The sequence below is a fragment of the Grampus griseus genome, assembly GCF_964374135.1.
Source record: "Grampus griseus genome assembly, chromosome: 10".
In the NCBI taxonomy this organism is placed as follows: domain Eukaryota; kingdom Metazoa; phylum Chordata; class Mammalia; order Artiodactyla; family Delphinidae; genus Grampus; species Grampus griseus.
The window spans coordinates 33,168,946-33,192,761 of NC_139004.1; the positions used below are offsets into that span (position 1 = coordinate 33,168,946).

Sequence of the window (23,816 nt, forward strand, 5' to 3'; positions counted from 1 at the left end):
GAGAACAGAGAAAAAACATCTTTGTGGCCTAAGATTGGCAATGGTTTCTAAGATATGATACCAAAGCACAAGCAACCAAAAAACAAAAACAAAACAGATAAACTGGACTTCATCAAAACAAAACACTTTTGTGCTGCAAAACAGTACCATCATGAATGTGAAAAGACAATTTATAGAATGAGAGAAAATATTTGTAAATCAAATCTGATAAGGGTCTAGTATCCAGAATATATAAGAAACTCTTCAAGCTCAACAAAAATGCAAATATTCCAACAACAAATGGACAGAGGATTTGAATAGACATTTCTCCAAGAAGATATACAAGTGGCCAATAAGCTCATAAAAAAATGATCAACATCATTAGTCATTAAGGAAATGCTAATCAACACCACAATGAGATACCACTTCACAATCACTAGAATGGCTATAATCAAAAAAACAAATAATAACAATTGTTTGTGAAAAACTGGAATGCTTACACATTGCTGGTGGGAATGTAAATGGTACAGCAACTTTGGAGAACAATTTGACAGTTCCTTAAAGAGCTAAACAGAGAGTTTCTGTATGACCCATTGTCATACAGAAATGGGTATACCATTCCTAGGTATATACTGAAGAGAACTGAAAACATATGTTCATACAAAAACCTGTACACAAATGTTTATCATAGCATTATTCATAATAACCAAAAAGTGGAAACAACCCAAATATCCATTAGCTCATAAATGGATAAACTGTGGCATATACATAAAAAGGAATGTTATTCAGCCACAAAAAGGAATTCTACAACATGGAAGAAACTTGAAAAGATTATGTTAATGGATCTTACCTTATTATATAAGATGGAATCAGTTCATCTCAAAGCCTCCCTGGCCTCCGGTCTAGCTCTGATTCTAATTTCTGCCATAGTTGCATTACCGACTGTTAAGAGTTAAGAAAGATCTAAGTTTCATGCTTTAGAAACACAGGCTTTTATTTTGACAAAGATATAGATAAAGGCTAGCATATTTAATATGTATACTATACAGTATCTTAAAAAGGAGACTTGGGGGCATATCTTTGTATTACATGTAATGAAAGAATCATGGTCCCTTCAGATGATTTTTGTTTGTTTGTTTTAACATATACATTCTTGAATTTCTTCTTCATCTTTATTCTCCTTGACATCAGCCACTCTGACAAATCCTGAAAATAGGAACATAAAGAATAATACAAACACAAAGAACTTCCTCAGCAATTACAAATTTAACTCATGGCCTGGAGGAGGAGATTTGCTGGGCCCTAAAGCAAGAAACTATATTCTTTCCTCTCTTTTACTTGCCCATATCTTATCATTTACCTTCACAGACATTACATTGTGGTTTCTAAGGCCTTCTTTCTCCCTTAGTAACCATCCAGCTACTCCAAGGGAACAATCTATTTGTTTAAGCTGGGACCAGGGAGGAACTTCCTATGCCTAAGGGTTATAGATGCTGAAACAAAGGGCCAAGAGAGGCTCTTACACTGTTCAACAATATAAGGGGTCTCTGTCTAGGGTGGGTCCGGCACTGTGAGAGAAGGACAATTACCTCTGGAGCAAGGACTAATCCTAATTATCTGCATGTCCCTTCTTACTTGGAGGTACAGTCTTTGACTGCTTGTGAGTAAGAATCTGAGACTGTTCTTTATGTCTCTCAGACAAGGGTTCCAGGAAGGAATGCTTACTCTGCAAATTTCCTTCAAAGGAGTTATTTTCCTCCAGGAATTCTCCCTCTATCCAAATCCTGGTCAAGCAGGTGTCAAAAGGTCTGATGACGTTAGTCAAGGACATGGACTCTCTCTTTCCACATCTCATTACAGAGGCTTTAAGCTCAGAGACCCACTGGTGATAGACAGGGCAGGTCACACATCGAGAGAAGAACTCCTTGAAGTACTGAAAGGAAGCGAAGGTCCATTAGCTCAGGGATTAGTACCTTCTTTCCTCCACTCCACTCCGTCAGAACTTACAGCAGTCCCCACTCAGCATACTCACTCAGGGCTGGGGTAACAGAAAGGAGTAAAGTAGGCCCAGATGGTAAAGTAGGCCCAGAAAGTCTGTTTTGAGATACAGAGGGACTGGAATGTTTTAGACTCAGAAGGCAGGGATGCAGGGAGATGTGTCAAACTCAGAAGGCAGGGATGCAGGGAGGACAGTATAGACTGAGCCAGAGTGGTCCACTGAGAAGGGCTAAGTGTTAACATTTTAATGGTACTGGGTAGTAGCTGTGCAAATCCAGAAAGTTAAGGAATCCAGTCCTGACCATGCAAGAATATCTGGGAGGATACATGAGGTAGGTGGAAAGACTTTCTAGGCAGAGTAAAAAAAGGGTTCAAGGGGGAAAAAGAGACAGAGGCAGCAAGGAGAAGAGTAAGGGAGAGATGCAGGTGGCAGAAAGAGTACCATAACTTAGGTGTTAGTTGAGGGGTAATGGAGACAGGTACCTTGAGGGTTTGGCGGGGAGTCTCTGAGGCAGTATGTGCGAAGACACCCTCTGGCATCTTCTGTAACATTAGCACATGGCACTCTAGGAATCGGACAAAGCCATGTGAACCAAACAGTGAGGCATTGGTTCTTTTCACCAACTGGTGAGCCTTGGAGAAGTGGTGCTCAAATAGCTTCCACTGTGAGTCCTGGGCAAACCTGAAAGGGAAGAATCACAGCTCTCAGCTCTCTCCCCTGCTTACCAACCATGGCTCTCTCATAGAACTGTCACTTTTTAAGGCTCTAAGATCTCCTGGACAGTCAGAATTGCGATTCTGGTAAGTGGCCAAGGCTACTAACTCATATGTAAGGAGACTTAAAAGGAAACCAATGATATTCAGTCTTGCCATGGGTTATCTTGCACTTAAATGTAACTCTAAACCGAACCCTTAATCTATAAGCCCAAACCTGTTAAGGGACAAGAAGAACCCTACAAATAAGATGGGGGGTAAATGGGAGGTGGTCTTTAGAAGTGGGTTGGATGAGAGAAGCCGCCACAATGAGAAGCCCACACACTGCAATGAAGAGTAGCCCCGCTCGGTGCAACTAGAGAAAGCCCGCGTGCAGCAACGAAGACCCAACACAGCCAAAAACAAATAAAAAAAATAAATAAATGTATTAAAAAAACACAAAAACAAAGAAGTGGGTTGGAGATGTGGAACAGTCCTGCCTGGAAGGGCAAAAGGCAATAGTTTCAATGAGTTCATGGTGTCTTCAAATTTCTACCCTTTCCCACAGCCCTGAGTAACATGCTGGTACCCCACATTACCACATGGCCAGAGAGGAGTGGACCCCCAGCATGACATTGCTCTGAGAATTTAGAATGCAGCTGTGCTCGTAATGTTGAATGAAATGCAGACATTCCCCAAAGGGCCGACACAGCCATCCTGTGGAGAGAGAAAGTAACCACGTTAGTATAAGTTGTCCACGTAGGAAGTGGTATAGAAGGTGTGTGGTACAGGGGAGGAGACAGCACCTGAAAGGCAGACATCCCTGAATCACAACGTGGTTCCTAGACCTTAAGGAACCAGAGGCCAGGAGCAGAGGCCTTGCCTAAGGGACGGGCTCATGACTGCCTATGTTCCAAACCCAGGGCCCCACCTGAGGTCTGAATCCCTCAGGAGTACAGCAGAGCCCGGCACAAATTTACCTTTTCCATAGAGCAGCAGATCTAAGCAAGCAGAATAGAAGCAGGCCAGGCCAAGGACATCATGACCCTGGGAAATGAGCACCCACTGACTCTCCAGCACATGGACACACAGATCAAATCTGCCGAGAGACAGAGCCACTGGGACCAGCTAGAGAATGGGGAGGACGGTATAGGAGAGGAGGGGATCTTACACCTTCAAAGCAGCCTAATATCCCCTAAATCTCTCCATAACTCTATTTATAGAGAGAGCATCTGTGCCTGGGATCAGACCTGTCTCTAAGGCAAAGGAAGTGGGAAAATGACTCTGAGACAATTTCCAGGGTCTTGATCAATTACCTACCTCCCTGCAGAAAAATGGGGGAAAAAAGGAATATTTGGTAGCTCAGACTCTGCATTTCTACTCCTGACCCCTCAAACTTAAGACAATGCTTCCTGGAGTGACTAGAGAAGGGACAGTCCTGGCTGTGGAGAGGGAACAGTTTCTCCCTCTCCACTCTAAGCTTCTCTGGAAGATCATACCCTCCCTTCTAAGGCAACAAATACAAAGGACAGAAAATGATCTTAATACTTTTTCTTCAGAAATGCAGATCTGAAGAGAACTGAGAGAACCAGATTCTCCAGAGCTGGTTTCTTGAGGTGTCTGCATATCTCACGAGCTTGAAAACCTAAGGAGGTTAAAGAGCATCATGTGAGGTCTAGAGGTGAACCTGGCCTCTCTAAAAGCCCTAGGCCCACCAGCGTCAGGCCCCATTACCCAGCCTGATGGAGAAGTCAAGATGGCCGAGGCAGAGCTTGGTGTAGGCCAAGGCCTGCATGAGCTGGGCTGTGGCCAACAATCCCTCCCTGGAGAACCAACACAGGCTGTTTTTCTGAATGGCCATCTGCTCACAATGCAGCCACTTCTCCTTGTCACCCATGTTCTGGGAGAACTGGGAGAGGGCCACGTAGGTAGAGACAACCTGCAGGGCAACAAACATGGGGTAAATATTCTGGCTGTACAGTCAGGCTGCATGCATCTCCATCTCGTCCTTTTCCTGCATAAGAGCCCCCTGCATGCTTTGCTGCTCACTCAGTCAGCACTCCTGGGGGCCCCACCACTCACCTCAACTCCAGCTATGAAAACACACTCCTTCTCACCCCTACACTTCTAATCTGGTCATTCTTACTGCCTGTTCTTGAAACAAACCACTTTCTCCATCTGCACCTCTTGTTTCTCCCCAATCCGAGACTTTCCCCTTCAAAACGCTGGCCAAACTGCACCTCTTCTATGTTTTCTCTAATTAAGTCCTCTGATTCTGGCCCCTTAGAACTCTTCAGAACTGCTGCCTAGATCTCTGTTACCAGTTGCGTGCACATTTGACATCATTGATGACACTCTTGAAACACCGTGTTCGTTAGGTTTCCAATAGAATAATCTTATTAAAATATAAGCAGACTCGGTTACTCCACTTCTAAGAAGCCACTAACAGCTTCCCACCTTCTTTAGGGTAAAAGCCAAAACCCCTACAGTGGCCTACAAGGCCGGCACCATCTCCCATCCCCCTCCCTAGACTCTCTGACTCATCTCCTGGTTCTTCCACCTCTCCTCCCTCCCCTCTAGTCACACTGTTCCTCAAACACAGAGGGCATGCGTTGTGCATTCGCTATGCCCTCTTCCTCTCCACTCTTCTCCCAGATAGCCATGTGGCTTACTTTCTCATCTCCTTCAGATAGTTGCCCACAAGCCAACTGCTCAGTAAGGCTTTCCCTACCATCTTATTAAAATTGCATCCCCCCCCCGCCCCACCCCGCACCCAGTTCCCAAAACTCCATGTCCTCTGGTCTTCATGTAATTTTTCTTCATTGTATTTATTATCACCTAACATACGACATATTTCACTTATCTGTTTCCCTGGAACCAAGATCAGTGCCTAGCACAGAATAGGTGTTCGTCAAATATTTGTTGAGCAGATGGATAAAAGAGAGATATAGACAGATGGACACTAAAATTAGGAAGCCTTTCTTCTTTTTTCCTAAGTCAGCAATTCTGATCCTTTTTTTAGACCACTGGATTTGAGAATCTGATGAAAGCTATGATCCCTTCCCTACTTCCTATCACTCCCCAAATGCTCTTTTGAACATACACACAAAAGTCAACATTCAGTTCAGAGAGTTCACAGATAGCTTCGTACCTGGAAGCCCATCTATAAACTGCAAATTGAGAACCCTGCTCAAACACAAGATCAGTGGTGTCCCGTTAAGTCTGGGTTACCGTGGAACCACACTTAACCAGGGACTTGGCAGGGTCTCTCCCCCTAGCATTTTAAGTTTCTGAGTGAGGACATAGGTAAACCAAGGGTGGCTTACCTGGGCTTCACTGGCAGACTCCTTGGCTGAATTCTCCTGCATAAGAGTGGCCAGGCAGGCAAACCTGCGGCTGCTGGCCGTGGCCTCCAGGTTGTAGAGCTGCCAGAGCAGGGAGAGGCATTGCACCTGCTGCTGCAGGATTGCCAGCTTCTTCTTACTGGTGTGAAGCAAAGGGTGGTTAGCATGCCCTTATTCTTCACCAGTGTCCGCTATCCTTCCCCACAAGAAATCTGAGTCTACTCACCCAGACTTTCAGACTCAGAAAGGTTCCTGGGATCCCACTACTTCTAACCCAATATGCCTTTTAAATTCATCCCTCTCAACCAGAAAAAAAAGTTTTCAGAGACGTTTTTTAAAAAAGGTTTCATTCTTTGAATTGCTCTTTTGGTTGAATACATTTCCTATAAATTATTATAGCTCAATAACCAGGTAGCAACTTAGTATTATGTGTATATATATCAGAGAAATAATATTGATATTAAATTGCCACATATGTGTATGTGTACACGCAATACACATATATGTATCTTTATTTGAAAGAGACAGGATAATACCATACTCCAAAAACGAAAGAAGTCCTCATTCAGCTCCACTGAATTGGCTGTAAAAAGAGCAGTCTTTATAGTCAAATAGGCAAAACCCCAGGCTGGGTCCTAGTTTACTTCTCTGTGGCCCTAAATGGAAACAGGACAAGTTGGCTAGGCTTCTCACTTCTCACTAGGATTGTCTGGGGGCTGGCTCAGGGAACAGGAACGCCAGCATTTCTCTAGGAATGTTTGGAAAATGACACCAAACCAGGTCCAAGGGAAATTCCTTTTCAGCAGACGAAGGGCTTGCCTAGCCAATTTTTTGGCCAAGGTGATCTGTCCCATGTTGAAACAGACCTGGAGACGGTAAAATGAGAAACAGTAATGTAAATGTGGGAAGATTATTAAGGACAAGGTTCTGCATATAACACACTGGCTTTTATTTTGGAATGTGTACTTGGGGCCCTTGAGGTACTAGAGTGAGCTGAGTTGCAGCAGAGCCTGGCCACACTACCAGGCACCAGTAGGGCCACGAGCCAAGTAAAGGAGTGAGAAAACAGAATTACGGAGAAAGCACTCTCCTTTCTCATCTCCCACACATTTGCCAGTGAGTAGTAGAGGAAGGCTGTGATTTAGAAAGTGATGCTGCTAGACTCAGATGGGATTATCATTTGGGCAGAAACTGAGATGCTTCAGATGCCATGGAAAGCATCTGAGATATCACCAAATCCCGTATCCCTCTTCATAAACAAGTTGTACCACCATAGTGCATTTGAGGGTAGGATCTGAGGAACTACCTTGAGGTTATCATATACCTGCCTGTTCTATGGCTAAATCCTCCAAGAAAATGATAAAGTCTATGGTAATTTCTGAACAAGCTTCGGAAGACTGCACAATAATTCTTTCTTTTAAAGGGAAAGAAATAATTATTTAACTTTGCTCCAAAGACCTTTTGGTTGAAACACAAATAATGCAATACCTTGGACAACTCTAATATTCCCTTTGGTATTCAAAGGCATTTATACACATTAGGTTTACTCTCCTAATCAAGGTATCTTAAGGTTCACACTGAAACTAGTTTTTATTTATGTATTTTATTTGAAAGCTCGGCTCTCTAACAAAACATCCCCCATGGTTTTATGAAGTCATCATTTATAACTTGATAAATAATCATTCCAACATACTTTGTTCTGTTCGATTTAACAGTAATGAGGCCGGGAGAAGTTGCTGTTATATGAGTTATTCATCCAGAATAAGTAAGTTTACCCCTATTTGTCCTTTGAAAATGGAATGTCTCATGGCATGCTTTCCCCAGAGTTCCTATTTGATATACAAATCTCATTCCCTGGGGAAATTTGTTATAAATGATATAGAATGATCTACAAGGTATATTTATTTATTTATTTTAAAACAAGATGTGGAATGGAGTACAGTGAGCTCCTATTTGTATATAACAAAGGAAGGGGAAAGATTATATACATTTATGTGTGCTGAGCCCCTCTGGTAGAATACATAAAGAGAGGACACAGTGGCTCAGTGGTAGGATTGTGGGGAGAGACTTTGAAATGTATGTTCTTTTCTTCCTTCTAGCTTTATTGAGATATATTTGACATATAACATTGTGTAACTTTAAGGTGTACAATGGGATGATTTTTTTAATTGAGGGATAACTGACATACAACATTGTGTTAGTTTTAGGTGTATAACATAATGATTCAATATATGTATATACTGGAAAATGATCACTACAGTAAGTTTGATTAACATCCATCACCACATATAGTTACAATTTTTTTTCTTGTGACGAGAACTTTTAAGGTCTACTCTCTTAGTAAATTTCAAATATACAACACAGTATTGTTAACTACCGTCCCATGCTGTGCATCACATCCTCAGAACTTATACCTTTTGACTACCTTCACCCATTTTGTTCACCCCCGCATCCCCCTGAATTAGTTTATATACACTCCAGTGAGCAAAGGACGTGACAGGCAATTCACAGAAATAAATGACCAATAAACATTTAAAGAAGACTTATAATATCTGATGCTGGTAAGGATGTGAAGAAGTGAGAAGAACTCAAGTTCATATAATACTGTAGTGGACAATTTGGCATTATATTTATTAATTGTAAAATCATTCATATTGTCTGCCTTAGCATTTCCACCTCTGAAAATTTCTCTTACAGAAACACTCTCACAAGGGAGTAAAGAGATATTTACAAAAATATTCACTGTAGAAATGTTTATAATAACCCCAACTTAGAGACAACCTAAATGTACGTGAAGAAGGAAATGGCTAAGTAAATTTGATATATGGATGTAACGTAGTACTTGGCACCTGTAACTATGATTGGATGTATGTCAATATGCAAATATGTTCAATCTGTATTTTTAAGAACAAAAACCAGATGCAGAAAAAAGACAATGTAGAATTATGATTCTATTTTAAAAATAATGGATAACAATAATGATATGACTATGTGTGTATAGCTGGTGGAATTCACACCAATTATTAACTATGCTGGGCGTGACATGGGATTAGTAAGCGCTCTTTCACCTCCTACATGTATTTCTGTTTTGAATTTGAATCACATTTATAATTGCAGACAAAAAAAGAGATTTTAAAGGAAATAACAGGATATTCCTCAAGGAGAAACAACCCAGACTTCAAGGTTACCCCCTGCCCTCACCTCTGACCGAAGACAGCAGAAAGTGGCCTCCTCAAACTGACAGATCTTCACCTTGCGCTGTTTATAAAACGAGAATGCTGAGGGCTGGCCCAGAAGGCTGCTTGCCTTCCTCAGATAAAGGAAGGCCTCCAAACAAGACAAGGGATGGAGAAACTGGATTAGGATTTAGATGTTGCTAAGCGTGTGACTGGGGCGAGGGCTAGATCAAGGTTATGATGAATTTGAACTGGGGCAGGATTTAGTTAGAAATGGGGAGCTGGACTGTGTGTGTGCAGGAGTTGGGGCAGGGCTGGCAGCACATGGTGCTCCTTCACTCTCACTTCATATTTTCTCCTAGACCCCTTACAGCTCCTCTCTCTCCCACTTTCCTCCACTTTTCATTGCAAGTTACCTGATGGTAAGAAATCCCTATAAAATTCCCCTAGTCATAGGGCTCAGCTCAGGGGCAGAGAGCAGAGCTTGCTCACCATGTAATTATCTGACAGGTCCAAGGAGGCAGCGGCAGCCTCCAGCAGGTAATAAAACGCACAAGTGGTTTCTCCAATGACCAGGCAGTGCTGGGTGAGAGGTGACAGCACTAACTTCAGGACTTCCTTACAGTGGCAGGGCTTCATGGTTAACATGTCTTTCTCAGGGCTGGTCTGAGCCAGTTTCCTGTTCACTTGATCCAGGAACTCTTCCTCTGTTCTTTGTGGAGAGAAGATGAAGAGCTGAGAGTGGCCACCCAGTAGCCACTCTTGCTGAGGCATTACCAGTTCTCAAAGCCACTTTATCCAGGAAGCTTTCCTTTATAATTCATTAATTCTATGTCTATCTTTCTCCTCCATTGCTCCATAGGTTTTGAAAGTCAGGGACCTGGTCTATAATGGCAAAGCCCTATTAGGGAGTTTTAAAAACCTAAAGCCAAAGTACCTCACAAACTAAAGGAAACGACCACACCTGAAGAGTAAACTAACACTGTTACATGCAAACATAAAAATGATACAAAGCAGTAAGTAATAATACCTTTATCTATTAGCACATTTGAACTCCATCATGGCATATTTGAATATTATTTTATACAATACCACCACCTTATCCTACAATAACCCTGCCATTCAGGTAGGCAAAAATTACCTCCCTCTTACAGATGAGGAAACTGAAGCTCAGAGAGGTTAAGTGACTTATGTATGACCTCACAGCTACTGAGTAGAACCAAAACTAGAGTTCACCTTTCTGACTACTAGTCCAATGCACTTTCTACAGGCACCACGAGTTCAAAAGAGGTCTGATCTCTCTGAGATAGAATGATTGAAAAAAGTGGGAACTGAGGAGGGCTTTGAAGGATGGTGACCATTCTGTTAACTGGAAGGATGTGGATGCCACTGAGTATGTTTAAAAGGGAGAACTGTGTGAGCAGAGACACAATAAGTATGGGGGTGATTCATGTAGAACATAGATTTTTGTTTGAAAAATGAAGGAAATCAGGTTGGATAAGTATAATAGGAAACGAGAGTGGCTGATGAATTCAAGGTATGAACATGTAAAATTGTTAAGACAGGCATTAGAAAGCCAGGAGGTACATAGTTATGAAATGTAAAATCATTTTAATATCATCTGGGCTCAAAAGTAATTGAGAAGGCAAATTTATAGCTGAAAACAATCTGCTACATGTACAATACATTTGAGAGCTATTAAATAAAGTTTTTCTTAATCACTAAAAAATAATTTCCCTACAAACAATCAAAAATTGCCTTTCTGATTCTCTGTTAACTTGAATTTTGGGCTGAGTACAAGAGTCACTGCTCCTGGGTGGTCAGATGCCTTCCTTGTCCGCAGGTAAGGTGAGTGCCCTAGTTTAATGGTTATCTGTGTCTCACTTCCTGGCCTCCTCCATGCCCACTCTCAGCATCTCCACCTACCTGCAGTGTTCCCTTGTGAAGGCCTCCTGACTTCTGGGTGATTTTGTCTGGAACTGAAAACTGTCTGTAGCGAGAAAGAGATGATTATCTTTAATTGCCCATATTTGTATTAACTGAGAATATTTAAAATTCCTGACTACCTTTCCACTGCAGCTTAGTTCATGACCTAATTGCCTCCCCCATTATAAAAATGATAAGTTTAGGTTTAAAATTAGCCTTACACACAAGATTAGGGTGCTAATTTTTCCTTAAATGCAACTATTTGTGATTCAAATAGTAACTCCTTTCGTTCTCAAACTTCCCAAACCAATTCCTAATTCTGTTTGCAAAAGAAATGAATAAAGAATGTGTCCATCTGGTTTGATGACTAATTCTAATAGTAAAAATCCAAGAATATATCTAGATCAGATTTACGACTAGATGGGAGCGAACCACAGATCCTAAGACCTAGTGAAGAAAATCATGAGGGCACAAGATGTCACATCCCACCAGAGTCACAACGACCAGCAGAGATTTTCAGCTTTACCTAGCTGGCCTTAAATAACCTTTATCCTCTAGATTTGCCTTTTTCTCTGCAGCTGTCTTCTGACCAAAAAGAAAAGACTGGGAAGGATGTGGGGATGTTACCTATTTGGGCTCAGGAGCACAGGTGGTGGGATTGAAAAGAAGTCTAAGAGAATAATTATAGGGAAGACTTGTGTTTGTTAAGTAAACACAAGTTTATTATTGATTATTTAATTACGTCACCTGAGGTAAGGTAAAGCAAGGCTAAGGTAACTAAGGAAACTGGAATTTGGCAGCACTACTGCAATGCACAATTCTCAGGGCATCATCATAGCATAGCCCGTGTGAATAACACCCTCTGTTCTACATGGTCATGCACAACGGCCCTGGGTCTGAGAAGCCTACTCAGGGTTCGGATGTGCTGGAAAGGTCTTGGGCCTCTCTCACAGCTAGACTGACCAGGCTGTCGAATCTACAGCTGACAGTGACCTCTCAAAAACGAAAGGCCATATAGGAAATATGAATGACAGTGTGATTTCTTCATAATACCAACCAGGACATTCACTACTACTTTCCTCTTTCCCCTCAGAAAGTACAAAAGTGCAAATGACTGTAGAGCTCATCAGCCAGTGACCAATTTCTCCAAGTCACTGGTCCACCTTCATAGAGTCATAAGAATGTTCTGGCCAGAAGAGGTAGGATCATAGATCAACATCTTCATTTTAGTCTTTTATCACCACCGATTCACCATCTCTCCCATATCCCTCTCCCCTGCTAACATCAACACCAACTTCTCTTTTATCAAAGTAGAAAAAGAGAAGATTTGCCTGGGTCTTGACAGCTGTCTTCAAATATGAAAGAAGGCACAACTCTGAAAAATGAGTGAAAAAGTTGCAGGAAGGTAGAGTTCACCTTGATGAAAGAATCTTTCTAACAGCTACTGAGAATGAAATGGGATGCCCTACAAGGTAAGCTAACTGAAAATGTTAAAACTAAGAGGGTGAACTCTTGGCCCTCAGCAGTGAAATCATGGAGTCCTAACCACTGGACCACAGGGAATTCCCGAGGGTGAACTCTTTATCTGGGATGTGGTAGAGGGCTATAGGCTTTGGGGAACATCTATCCACTAATCCAAACTTCTTTAAGTAGCTAACTCCTACTTATCTCTCAAATCTCACTCAAGGGAGTCTTATCTTACTCCTTTCTCAGGCTGGGCTAATGGCCCCTTCTCTAGGTACCCCAACTCCTATGTAGTCCGTTTTTATCACCTTTATCATGCCATATTGGAATTCTCTATTTATATGTCTGTATCACCCCCCCAAAACTGATAATTTCATTTTGTATTATTAACACCTAACTGCAGCATCTGATACACATAAGGGCTCCATATATGTGTACTGAGCTGAATAATTACTGAGCTGAATAATTATAATAATAAAAACAATAACTAAAACGTATTGAGCACTAACCACGTGCCTGGCACTATTCAAAGCACATTATATATTTATTTTAACTCATTTAATCCTCACAACAACCTATGAAGTGTGTATTGTTATTTTCCTCAATTAACTGAGGTTATGTAACTTGCCCAAGATTGCCAACCAAACCAAGAATAATCTCTAAAGTTCCTTTTAACTCTGAGATCACACTTTTCTTATTTCTGGTACTTCAGTGAGAAATGGCTCTCTCCACCTATTTTTCTCTTTTAATCTGATGTCACCTTTTGAATAAAGAGCTCCAAGTACACGAATAAAGAGAAGTGCTGCCCACGTGTCTTCTTTCTGCCCCCTGCATTTACCTTGGGGAGAAGGCAGCTGCAATTTGTCTGGGATCACTTGTGTTAGTATCGAGCCAGTATCTTTGTAGCTACAGAATCGGGAGGTCCCACTGGAGCTCTTAGTAGAACAGATGGCAAAACGGTGGAAGGGGACAAAGTCCCCCCCATGACAGCTCCCACAGCGGCAGGCCAAATCTCGAAGAAACCAGGCACATTCAAGGTGTAGGGCTGTCTGTTGTGCCTTGGGCCACAGCTCCCAAGCCGCTTCCTGCAATAGAGGCACTCCAAATTCTAGCACCTCGGTTTGAGGTAGGGATAGTTTCTCTTGTAGTCTGAGAGGAGAGCCAGCATCTGAAATATAGGAAAACCTAAATGAGAGTCTCCCTTAAAGTCCTTTTACGCTACCAGGTAGCAAACTCCCAAGCACATGCTGCTAGTGTATAAGAAAATTTTATTTATAATTCCTATTTGGTATTATGGCTTCCTTTGTATAAAAAATTTTATACCAATCTGAGAGTGATATTGACTGTATCTGGTATAAAGTACAACAGGGAAGAAATGTCTAGTGGTAGAGAACTACACTGGATAGACTTCTTAGTTTTTCCTCCTAAATTGAGCTTTTTTTACTGCAAATTATTATAAACATCAAATAACAGAAAGGCTCTGCTCAAATATAAGGTCCAAATATATTTCAAAGTCAAATTATTTGTGGATTATATATGCTTTGGGTAGCTTATGTCACACTTTTATTCTTTTTTGTGGAGAATATGAGATTGCAGCTATTTAATTTATATCTTGCTTTGTTCATATGTTTAAATATCATGTGTGTTTAACGTCCTTGTGAATTTCTAAAATTAGAAACAGTTTATCCTATTTTCTTATTATTTATCCTAAGAAGCCAATAAAAGACTACGGCAATATTTTCTGAACCAAAAATCAAAATACAAATACTTAACACATGGGGTTAACATGGAGCTAGAATTCTTGAAATTAAGACAACTCTGAAAAATACAGGCTATTCATTCAGTATAACCATGGGTCTTCCATGGTTAAAATAATTAATTTCCCCCATCTCTTAGACATAAGCTTTAAGAGACTGAGGCCCATGATATATGATATTGATACTCTTTCTGAACACAGATACCCTCACCCAAAGCTCTCTATTCAGTCCTGAGAACAAGGGAGCAGCTCTGCCTCACCTGACTTTCTCTCCTCTTTGGTTTGTTCAATAATCTCGATAGAGGAAGGCATTAATATTGGCTCAGTAGGAAGCTCTTGGCTCTTGTTGCACCAGCGGAGCACATGTATATCCACAAGAGCCCTCAGTACCTGAAGTAGCTTATTTTTACCCCAGCCAGGCAGGAGGTGCTGCAGCAGATCTATGTGGAAGGAGTGACCAATGACTGCAGCACACTTAACCAGCAACTGTTCCTCTGGGCTCAGTTGATCCAGTTGGTTCACTGCTATTTCTGAAGAAAAAAAAAAATCTGTAATGAACAGGCTTTCTACTAACATAGAATACACTGTGTTAACAATCCGTTCATTCAAAAAAAAAAAAAAAGCGTTTGCTTTTTTGTCCATCTGTTCTCCACTCAGCCAAATCTCTTGAAAGAGCCTTATCTCCATGTCCTCTTTTGTCCCCATTCCCCATTCATTATTCAACCAACAATCAGGTTTTCAGCACAACACTGAAACTGTTCCTCATGGTCACCAAAACCTTTTGCTGGTAGATCCATTTTCTTCTTACTTTCAACTAAACATGGAGGCTGGGCTTCCTGGTCCCAGAACTCTAATTACTATAAAGATCTTAACTCCAAGCATTTTAGTAAATCTCTCCATATTCTGACCCATGTATTAAAGCAGTTGGTATTGAACCAGTAAGTCACCAAGCCCAAAATCTAGGAATAATTCTAAACTTTTCCCTCTCCCTCACAACCAACTTGTCACCCACTCATTCTCTTTCTAAATGTTCTTGAATATATTTCCTCCTAAACAATTTTAGTATAAGTAGTCATTTTCACCTGGATCACTATGCTACCCTGTTCTGAACATCTCCAATTTCCTCTCATTCTTATCTCAATAACACATTAACTAGTGGTAGAACTGTACACCTAAAGTACAAATATAGTCATGTCAGCCCCCTTCTTAAATACTTGCATAACTTACATGGCCTTTTACCATGTAGCTTTGGCCTTTCATTTAGACCAAGGCCTTGCTGACTGGACTGTTCATTTTAGCTTATGAGTTAAATCCTTTTTCCTTCCCTGTGGACAATACTGATCTTGGGTTAACTTTCTAGCTGTTTCCTAGGATCCTTATAAAATTAGAATATCAGCTGAGTTATCAGGTAACACTGCTTATGCAAAGAGTGATCCCTGATTGGAAACTGAATTTGGACTAGGAAAACTGTGAATAAGCTACAAATACCTGGTGGTAAGCCACAGCTTTGGGGTTCCTTGAGCGTAGTAATTCTTGTAACAGGTCACAGTGCCTAGAAACTATGCCTCCAGGACTATTCTAAGAGATACCAGTTCCTTGTTGGGAAATGGGGCATCTAAGCACCCATCCATCATGGTCTCATCCCATCACATGTAAGCTATTCCTTGAGGCTCCAGAGAATAGCAGTGGGAACTGCCGTGAGGACCCCCACTGAAGAAAACCACTTGCTCCTGTACTGCTACAGTGCTGTGTTTCCTGACCTGTACGCTTCTAAGTTAGTAAAGCCAATGCCAAGTGTGGCCTATCACAGTTGTAGGAATATGAACTGTCCAGGTGGACCTAAAACCACCAGAGTGGACAGCTTATAATAGCTAACAGTCATTGACTATTAATTATATACCATGATTTATTTCATTTAATCTTCAACTACCCCCATGAGGTAGGGGCTATCATTATCCTCATCTGAGCATGAGAAGACTAAGGCTTAGATAAGTTTATCTAACGTTTCACAGCTACTAAGTGGAGGAAGCAATGGTACCCAGATTTTTCTGATGCCAGAGCCCTGGCTCTTAATTACCAATGTGTTCTGTACTGCTGTTCCACATGCGTGTCTTATATTCGCAGTAAGACCATGCTTGACTTGAAGGCATGCTTATCCATCATAACATTCCTCAAGAAGGGTTAATAAAGTAGCCTGGCCACCAAACATTTGAACAGAACGTTAAAAAAACCATCCTCATCTCTAAAAAGAACACCGCCTGTCTAATTATGCCTACCCAATTCTGACGACTTTATTCTCTATCTCTTCAGTCATTATAAGCTTACTTTGCACTCTTTTTATTAAAGCCCTGCTATGTCCCTAATACTGTCTCTTCACCAGCACCATGGATTTTCCTAAATCTCAGCAGCATCATCTCCCTTGCTTACTGTCTCCTCCAGCACAGGGATATGCACAAAGGGAAACTCAGGTCATAGTTTTTATTAAACAACTAGAAGACTCTCCCAGGTTATCAGTCAGCCTCAAAGAGAACAGTGGGCTCACTTACATAAAACATTACTCAAGTAGCATTACAAGTCTTTAAGAACTCTTCGGCAGTGCCAGAATTTACTTCTGGAAGGCAGATTTCTGTTTTGAAGAAATGAAGCTAGCACGATAATGAGGGATCTATACGCAATCATCCACCAAATTACTAAGTGCAATGACACCTGTAATTGATTCACTTGAGGTCTTCAAGGGACCTGCCTTTTAATAACGGTGGAAGAAGCACTGTATCCAAGTTCACATCATCCTTGACTGTGCAGACATAAAGTTCCTGGTCTTCAGAGCTGGCAGGAGAAATACTATACATTGTGGATTTCATGGCATTGGCTGTAGAGAAAGAAGACTATGACTGAGGAAAACACCATGCTCAGTGACTGTAGTTTTAAAGGCACAAAAACACATTTAGTCAAGAAACTGAAAGGATTAAGATAAATGGAGCATACACGGTTAAAGTGGTTTACCCCACCCATCCTGCCTGTCCTCTCATTTTCTCTTAGGAACGAACATTTCCTGTACCACACGGTACCTAACATTCTCACTCTTCCTGTTTACCTTTCAATAGCCCTCTCTTCTATTACATCACAGCTCTAGGATGCCTTTCTGGATTTACACATACTTCTATCTCTTTCCTCCTCCCTTCTCCCCTCCCCCATTCAAACCCTCAAGTCATCTTTCTCATCAGTAATGTGCAATTCTCTATTAGACTGTCATGTTTATCAATCCTCTCTGATGTTTATAAATCCTATTTTCCTATCCCCGCCTCCTAGGCTGCTCAAAAAGGAACTAAAGTAGATTGACTCAATTACTTTATCTGAGGCAGGTATTTAGTGTTTTCAACACAGTTGCGTATTATTTGTATAGTACACTTAGCCAGGAAGGCCGAATCTTGCTTATGATGGCAGCAGGGAAGAGGCACATGCCTAATTAGGACCAGGTGATGCCATGTTCAAGAATGAACTCCAGCAGTGGGATCAGGGTAGAACCCTGGGAAGCTCAGCTTACCTGACAGGGTCTCCCACTTGCTGTTCTCCCCCTCCTCCTTTTGGAGGTCATGAAAGAGCAATATGTTCTTAGAGAGAAGGTCCTGGCATAAGATCTCACAGTAAAGGGGGTTTCCAAAGCACCTGCGGAGAAGGTAGCTGTGGAGAGGTAAGCAGGGGATTGCTGACTAAAGATGCCCACTTGAAGAGAGCCAAGCATAAAGGTATTTCATACTGAGGAATATTTCTTCTTTTGTTAAAGTCAGTTCTTGATGATATACACTAACAGAGGGAAGCAGCAGCACAGAAATGTAAAAAAAAGTTTCTGATTGGTTTTGGCAGTAACTTTTCTCTCAACTATTTTGCTTCTGTTGATGTTAAAAGGAACTAGCATCCCCTTGCTAAAGGGTCCGGCAGAAGTTGGCCTGACCGCACATACTGGACCTATTAAGAAAGCCATCCAAGTCCTAACTGTCCTGTGAAAACCTGGGTGAAGAGCCCAGGGGAGACAGCCCTTTACTGGGTTACTAGGAGACTGTCTACTCTTAAATCCTAGTTTTGGGCCTCCTCATGGTTTCTAATGCCATACTCTCCCCCAACTCCGGTGTGAGACCTGAGCCTTCTCTTATACTATGGCACTGGCTCCTCCCTTAATGAAGTGCCCAGCTAGTCCTAGCCACTCACATCTGCAGCTCTTGGGGGATGCTCACCACCCCCAGTTCCCAACATGCCATTCTCAACAGTGAGGTCGCTGCCAACTTCGAAATGGGCACAAAGATAGCCTGAGGGCTCTGCAGGAAGTGCTGGGCCCAGCCACAAAGGGTGAAGGTAGGGGTCAATGTCATCACCATGATGATGGGCACACTGGAGAGCAAAGTTCCCAAAAACTCCCAGGAGTCTGCATCCATATACTGGGCCTCATCAATGAGGAAAATCAGTGGTGTTTCCCTCATTGCCTGGAAATAACAGTAAAGAAACAATGACAAGCTCTGATTAGAAATGAAGTCATCTGATTTTCAAATCTACCATGAATTTCCCATCAACAATTTAAATAAAATGTCAACAAAGGCTGGGATTTTCAGAGTAAAATGTATTCTTAGTCCAGGTAATATTTTACTTTATAAATATAAAACACAGCTTATATATCTAATTCCTAAAGAAATGTACTGAGTTTCTTTGAACAAGAAAATACTAACTGAAATATGAAATAAGCATCAAAATATTCTCCAAATCAAACTTGAAGCTTGCAAATATTTCATTTTAGCAAAAGATTCAAACTGTGTGGGAACTCACAGTATTTTTAAACCAGTAATTTCCAAACCAGGCTGCACATCAGAAATACCTGGGAGTGCTATAGCTAAAGCTACCAGTTATAATGCCTGCTCATGTAGACTTTAAAAAAAATGTATTCTCTTTTATCCACATTCCCTACTCCCATTCCATTCCTCACTGCCACAGGTAACCATGCCAATGTGTTTATCATATTACCTTCTGCCTGTATTATGTTCTTATAAAATGTGCATTGCTGGTTTGTCATGTAAATTGTTTTTATGTAAATGGTACTGTATAACAGGTCTCATTATTTCTCTTTTTACTCAGGATTTAAAAAATTGGTTTATAACATTATATACTTTTTATGTGTACAATATTATATTTCAACTTCTGTATACATTACATTATACCACAAAAGGTATAGTTTCCATCCATCACCATACAGTTGACCCCCTTTACCCATTTTGCCCCATCCCCTCTGGTAACCAATACTTAGTTCTCTGTAAGTATGTGTTTGTTTTTGTTTGGTTTGTTTGAATTTTTTTTTTTTGATGTGGACTATTTTTTTCTTTAAGTTTATGTTTTTGTTTTTTGGCCATGAGGCATGTGGGATCTTAGCTCCCTGACCAGGGAAACCTGTACCCCCTGCATTGGAAGGTGAAGTCTTAACCACTGGACCACCAGGGAAGTCCCTGTTTGATTATTTATTTACTAATATTCCACATATGAGTGAAATTATATGGTATTTGTCTTTCTCCATCTGATTTATTTCACTTAGCATGGTACCCTCAAGGTCCATCCATGTTGTCACAAATGGCAAGATTTCATCTTTTTTTTATCCAGCTATTCCACTACTGGATATTCATTGGAAGAATATAAAAACCCTAATTCAGGAAGATATACGCACCCTTGTGTTCATTGCAGCGTTACTTAGGAGAGCCAAGATACGGAAACAACCTAAGTGCCAGTTGATGGATGAATGGATAAAGAAGATGTGGTGTATATATACACACAATGGAATATTACTGAGCCACAAGAAAAGATAAAATATTCAGGATTGTTTTCAGATTACTCCATGTTGCTATGTTTTCATCTACTGCCTTACTTCTAACTTCTGCACTATAAACACTCCATAGTGTTCATCTATGAATTCATGCCAATACCTCCCTAACCTCCACAAACAAACGCTGCAATGAACAGACTCCCTGCAATATATATCTAGGAGTGGAAGTGCTAGGTATAGAGGATGAATATTATTAAAATTTGACTAGTTACTTCAAGATAGCTTTCCCGAATGGCTACATCAGCATCTCCTCGTACAGATTATTGACTCTGTAATCCTAGGTTGGGGCCTGAGTATCCGTATTTTTAATAAATAGGAGGTAAAGTAGCTATCAACCTGCATCCAGAAGCTACTGTTCTAAGTTACTAAAATTTCATTAAGAAACAGGATCAGGAAGGAGCAAAGACCTTTCCTTGTATGCTGTGCTGTAGGATGGATTCAAGGTTAAAGGTAGATAGAAACAATGAAGATATCAATAAATAGGCAGGCCGAGAAATGCCCAAGTGAAGGTAAGATGTGGATAGATTGAAATGAGCATAAACCATCTCCACATATTAAGAGTTAATGGTATGTGGCAAAAGTACCCACCTTCTGCAGCACTTGAAAAAAACATGCTTTAACCTTCTTTTGTCTGGTCAGGTCATCCATGTGCGAAACTTCGAAGGATAAGGGAAACTGACCGGGAAAATTATTCATATATTATCATTCAAAATGACAATCTAATAAAAATATACAGGTTCTCAAAAGGGAACAGAAAATTATTCTATTTTGAGTGAGAATGGATTTCTACAGGATTAGGCATAGGGTTACAAATACCAATCCAACGTCAATATACAGTTCAGAGGGTGAGACTGAAAGTCCACTGGTGGTTAGAGAGAGATAGCTCCTTTCCATACTGGACTCTGGCAAACTCTTAAAGGATCATGACTAAGGAATAAAGTGACAGGTCAGAGTTAGCAATGTCACTTTGGACAACTCCAGTACCCCAGTTATTCCAAATATACCAGAATGAATGTGTGCATGAGACTTGTGAGAAAGAACTGCAATGGACATCTGCAACACTGTGCTAGGCTAAGGCACATGAGCTACGATGGACCTGAGAGCCAAAGTGAGGCTACTCCTTGACCACTTTGTCCAGGGCCCCAGGTAAGGCCTGTCTTAAGACAGGGCTATGCTGAGGGACTGGACAGATTTTTGTTTTCTCTATTTTTCATTAGATACAATGCCCTGCATGCTGGGTAGATTAGGAGAAGTGATGGAGGATGGACAAATGGAGCTGTGGACCAGGGAATCTTAGCCTACTCGCTATTGGGTACCACATAAATCCTAGACCACTGGAAGCGTCTGAGATTCAGATGCTGGTTCAAGTGACATACTCCATGACCCAGGAATAGAAAGGTAAGGTTAAAGAATAAAATGCTGCACCCAACTCAAGAACACATGCATGTAATTGCTGGATACGCACATCTGGTCAATAGCACGGTGACAGATTTTAGCACCTTCACATTTACGATGCAGTCTCGTATATACTGCATCCTCTAAAACCCATGCAAAACCCACATAAAGTACTACTACTGTCATTTCACAGGTGAAAAAAATTGAGGCTCAGAGAGGCCAAGTGATTTGTACCAAGATATACAACTAGCAAGTTTCAGAGTCAGTCCTAGAATCCACTCTCCTCAAATAGGAGAAAGCCTGGGGTCTGGTGTCAAAGACTTTTCAAATCTCAATCCTGCCACTGCTGACTGTGTATTCTTAGGTCATATATGTATATGTATATGTGTGTGTGTGTGTTTTAGATTCGAAGACAATCCTGGGTCCAACTAGCCACCAAAAATATCAGTAATCCAGTTCAGAAAGCCACTGCCTTTGTTACCTTCACAAAGAAGAGGTCATTAAACAGGCAGTGAAGCGATTCCTCCACCATCCCATGGAGCTGTTTGTGGAGGCGCTCTTGCCGGTAATAGGCTGGGCACATATCAATCTCAAAGAAGATGGCCATGAGGGTCTGGATGGCATAGAAGCACTGCTTGGAATCTGCTTCCTTCAGCTTCAATGGCAACACCCTGGTAAACGTTACTATGGTCACTGGGAGTCCCCTGATCCAGAGAGGTTACTCAGTCCGCCAGCCCAAGGATGCTGAATCTAACAATACAAGAGTCTCACCAACAAGGGAAAGGAGCCCCAAGAGAAACAGACGCCAAGTCAGAAAGCAGGAGTCTTTACCTGTGCCCTTCTTTCTGGGCCAGGAAGTTTATTTCAGCCAACAGCTGACTTTTTCCACAGCCTTTTCCACCTTCATACAGAACTGCCTGGCCCTTCTTTTGTTGCAAACTTCCCTGCTGTGCCATTCGGAAGGCTTCCAGTTCTTTCTCCCGGTCTGTGAAGAGACAAGGAGAACCTAACACTCCTGTGCTTTTTAGCAGACACTTATTTATTTGAATTAATTTGTAAAGGTAATTCTCAGAACGGCTTTTTCCCCAGAATCCTTGACAGAATTCCATTATTTGATAAGCCTTCACATCTTTTTCCAGAAAATCAACTCCGGACTATAAAGAAATGTATGCTGGGCTTGGGGGCTTGCTCCAGAGCCTACATAATAACATTTAGAACAACTAGGCACCACATGGACATGGGGGCTACTACATCTTCTTAGCTTTTTGTAAAAATTTCCATTATAACAATTTAGTGTTCAAAGTCTGTCACTGCTCTGTGAAAATAATGGACTAATGGATCTAGATAAAACAAATATAAAGATAGGGAATATATAGTGTGGGTGGAACAGTCTCGGTGCTACTGTCACTATCTCAGGATGAGGAATTTCCCTCTAAAGATTTCTCTCTAAAGATGAGAACCCTTACAAAGATTCTTACTAAATGTTGGAACCTGAAATTTAAACATTCAACATGGAAAAGAAATGGCAAGTCCTCTTCAAAATTAACACACATTCACTAAGAAGGTTGCTCCCTATTTTTTAATACAAGCTTAGAAGCATTTAGTCTCAAATTTTGCTTTTTAAATCACATTTAACCATCTACAGCTGAAAACGATATGATTTAAGGTAAAAAAGAAAACTTACCTAGCAAAGAGTGATTTTTATTTCTCTCTCTGGCCAGATGTCTCTTCCCAAACATTCTGGGAAAAAGGACAAAGGGAAATGTGTTAATTAAAAATAGATTGGGATAGACAGATAATATGTTTTTAAATAGATAGAGGATTTGTCCCTATAAATAAGTACTTTCAGACAACTAAAGAGGTCCAGAGTTCTGTATCAAAGAGTTTTAAAAAAACTAAAAAATTTTGGAAGGGGAGACAAACTATTTATTGTTCCAGGCTCAGGGAAGTAAATAAATTGTGAAGTACACATAGAAAAAAGAACATCTAGACTAGTGACCTATTGCTATTCTCTTCCTGTAGGACAGAAGTTGTTCCCTGAGGAACTAGCTAAAAGCTAAACATAAAAGCTAAAGATCTCAGATATGAAACCCTCCTCTTATGTCTCTTATTCCAGCAGGCCAGTACTAGAAGCATCTTTCTTTCTAATTTCATATAATCAAGCATTCATTATTCCTATGCCCTGATTCTATAAAAGAGATGGGACTGAACTATCACATAATGACACT

At 41.0% G+C, this 23,816-nt stretch overlaps 1 protein-coding gene across 1 annotated transcript in view; it reads right to left on the reverse strand.

Annotated features, from left to right (window-relative positions):
• Positions 1–973: 973 nt before the first annotated feature.
• Positions 974–23,816, reverse strand: part of LOC309828444 (adenylate cyclase type 10-like) — a gene marked incomplete at its 5' end in the record, with an annotated part of 38,587 nt that continues 15,744 nt past the window's right edge. The window contains 21 exons of the mRNA XM_082663769.1: positions 974–1,185; positions 1,705–1,912; positions 2,461–2,659; positions 3,270–3,387; positions 3,651–3,769; positions 4,219–4,315; positions 4,405–4,609; positions 5,997–6,153; positions 6,708–6,880; positions 9,216–9,272; positions 9,683–9,902; positions 11,117–11,180; positions 13,419–13,748; positions 14,597–14,866; positions 17,080–17,205; positions 17,881–18,017; positions 18,543–18,814; positions 20,782–20,868; positions 22,070–22,259; positions 22,420–22,573; positions 23,273–23,328. Coding sequence (XP_082519895.1) covers positions 1,118–1,185; positions 1,705–1,912; positions 2,461–2,659; positions 3,270–3,387; positions 3,651–3,769; positions 4,219–4,315; positions 4,405–4,609; positions 5,997–6,153; positions 6,708–6,880; positions 9,216–9,272; positions 9,683–9,902; positions 11,117–11,180; positions 13,419–13,748; positions 14,597–14,866; positions 17,080–17,205; positions 17,881–18,017; positions 18,543–18,814; positions 20,782–20,868; positions 22,070–22,259; positions 22,420–22,573; positions 23,273–23,328 — 3,307 coding nt within the window. The 3' untranslated portion in view covers positions 974–1,117. The remainder of the gene's footprint in view (positions 1,186–1,704; positions 1,913–2,460; positions 2,660–3,269; positions 3,388–3,650; positions 3,770–4,218; positions 4,316–4,404; positions 4,610–5,996; positions 6,154–6,707; positions 6,881–9,215; positions 9,273–9,682; positions 9,903–11,116; positions 11,181–13,418; positions 13,749–14,596; positions 14,867–17,079; positions 17,206–17,880; positions 18,018–18,542; positions 18,815–20,781; positions 20,869–22,069; positions 22,260–22,419; positions 22,574–23,272; positions 23,329–23,816) is intronic.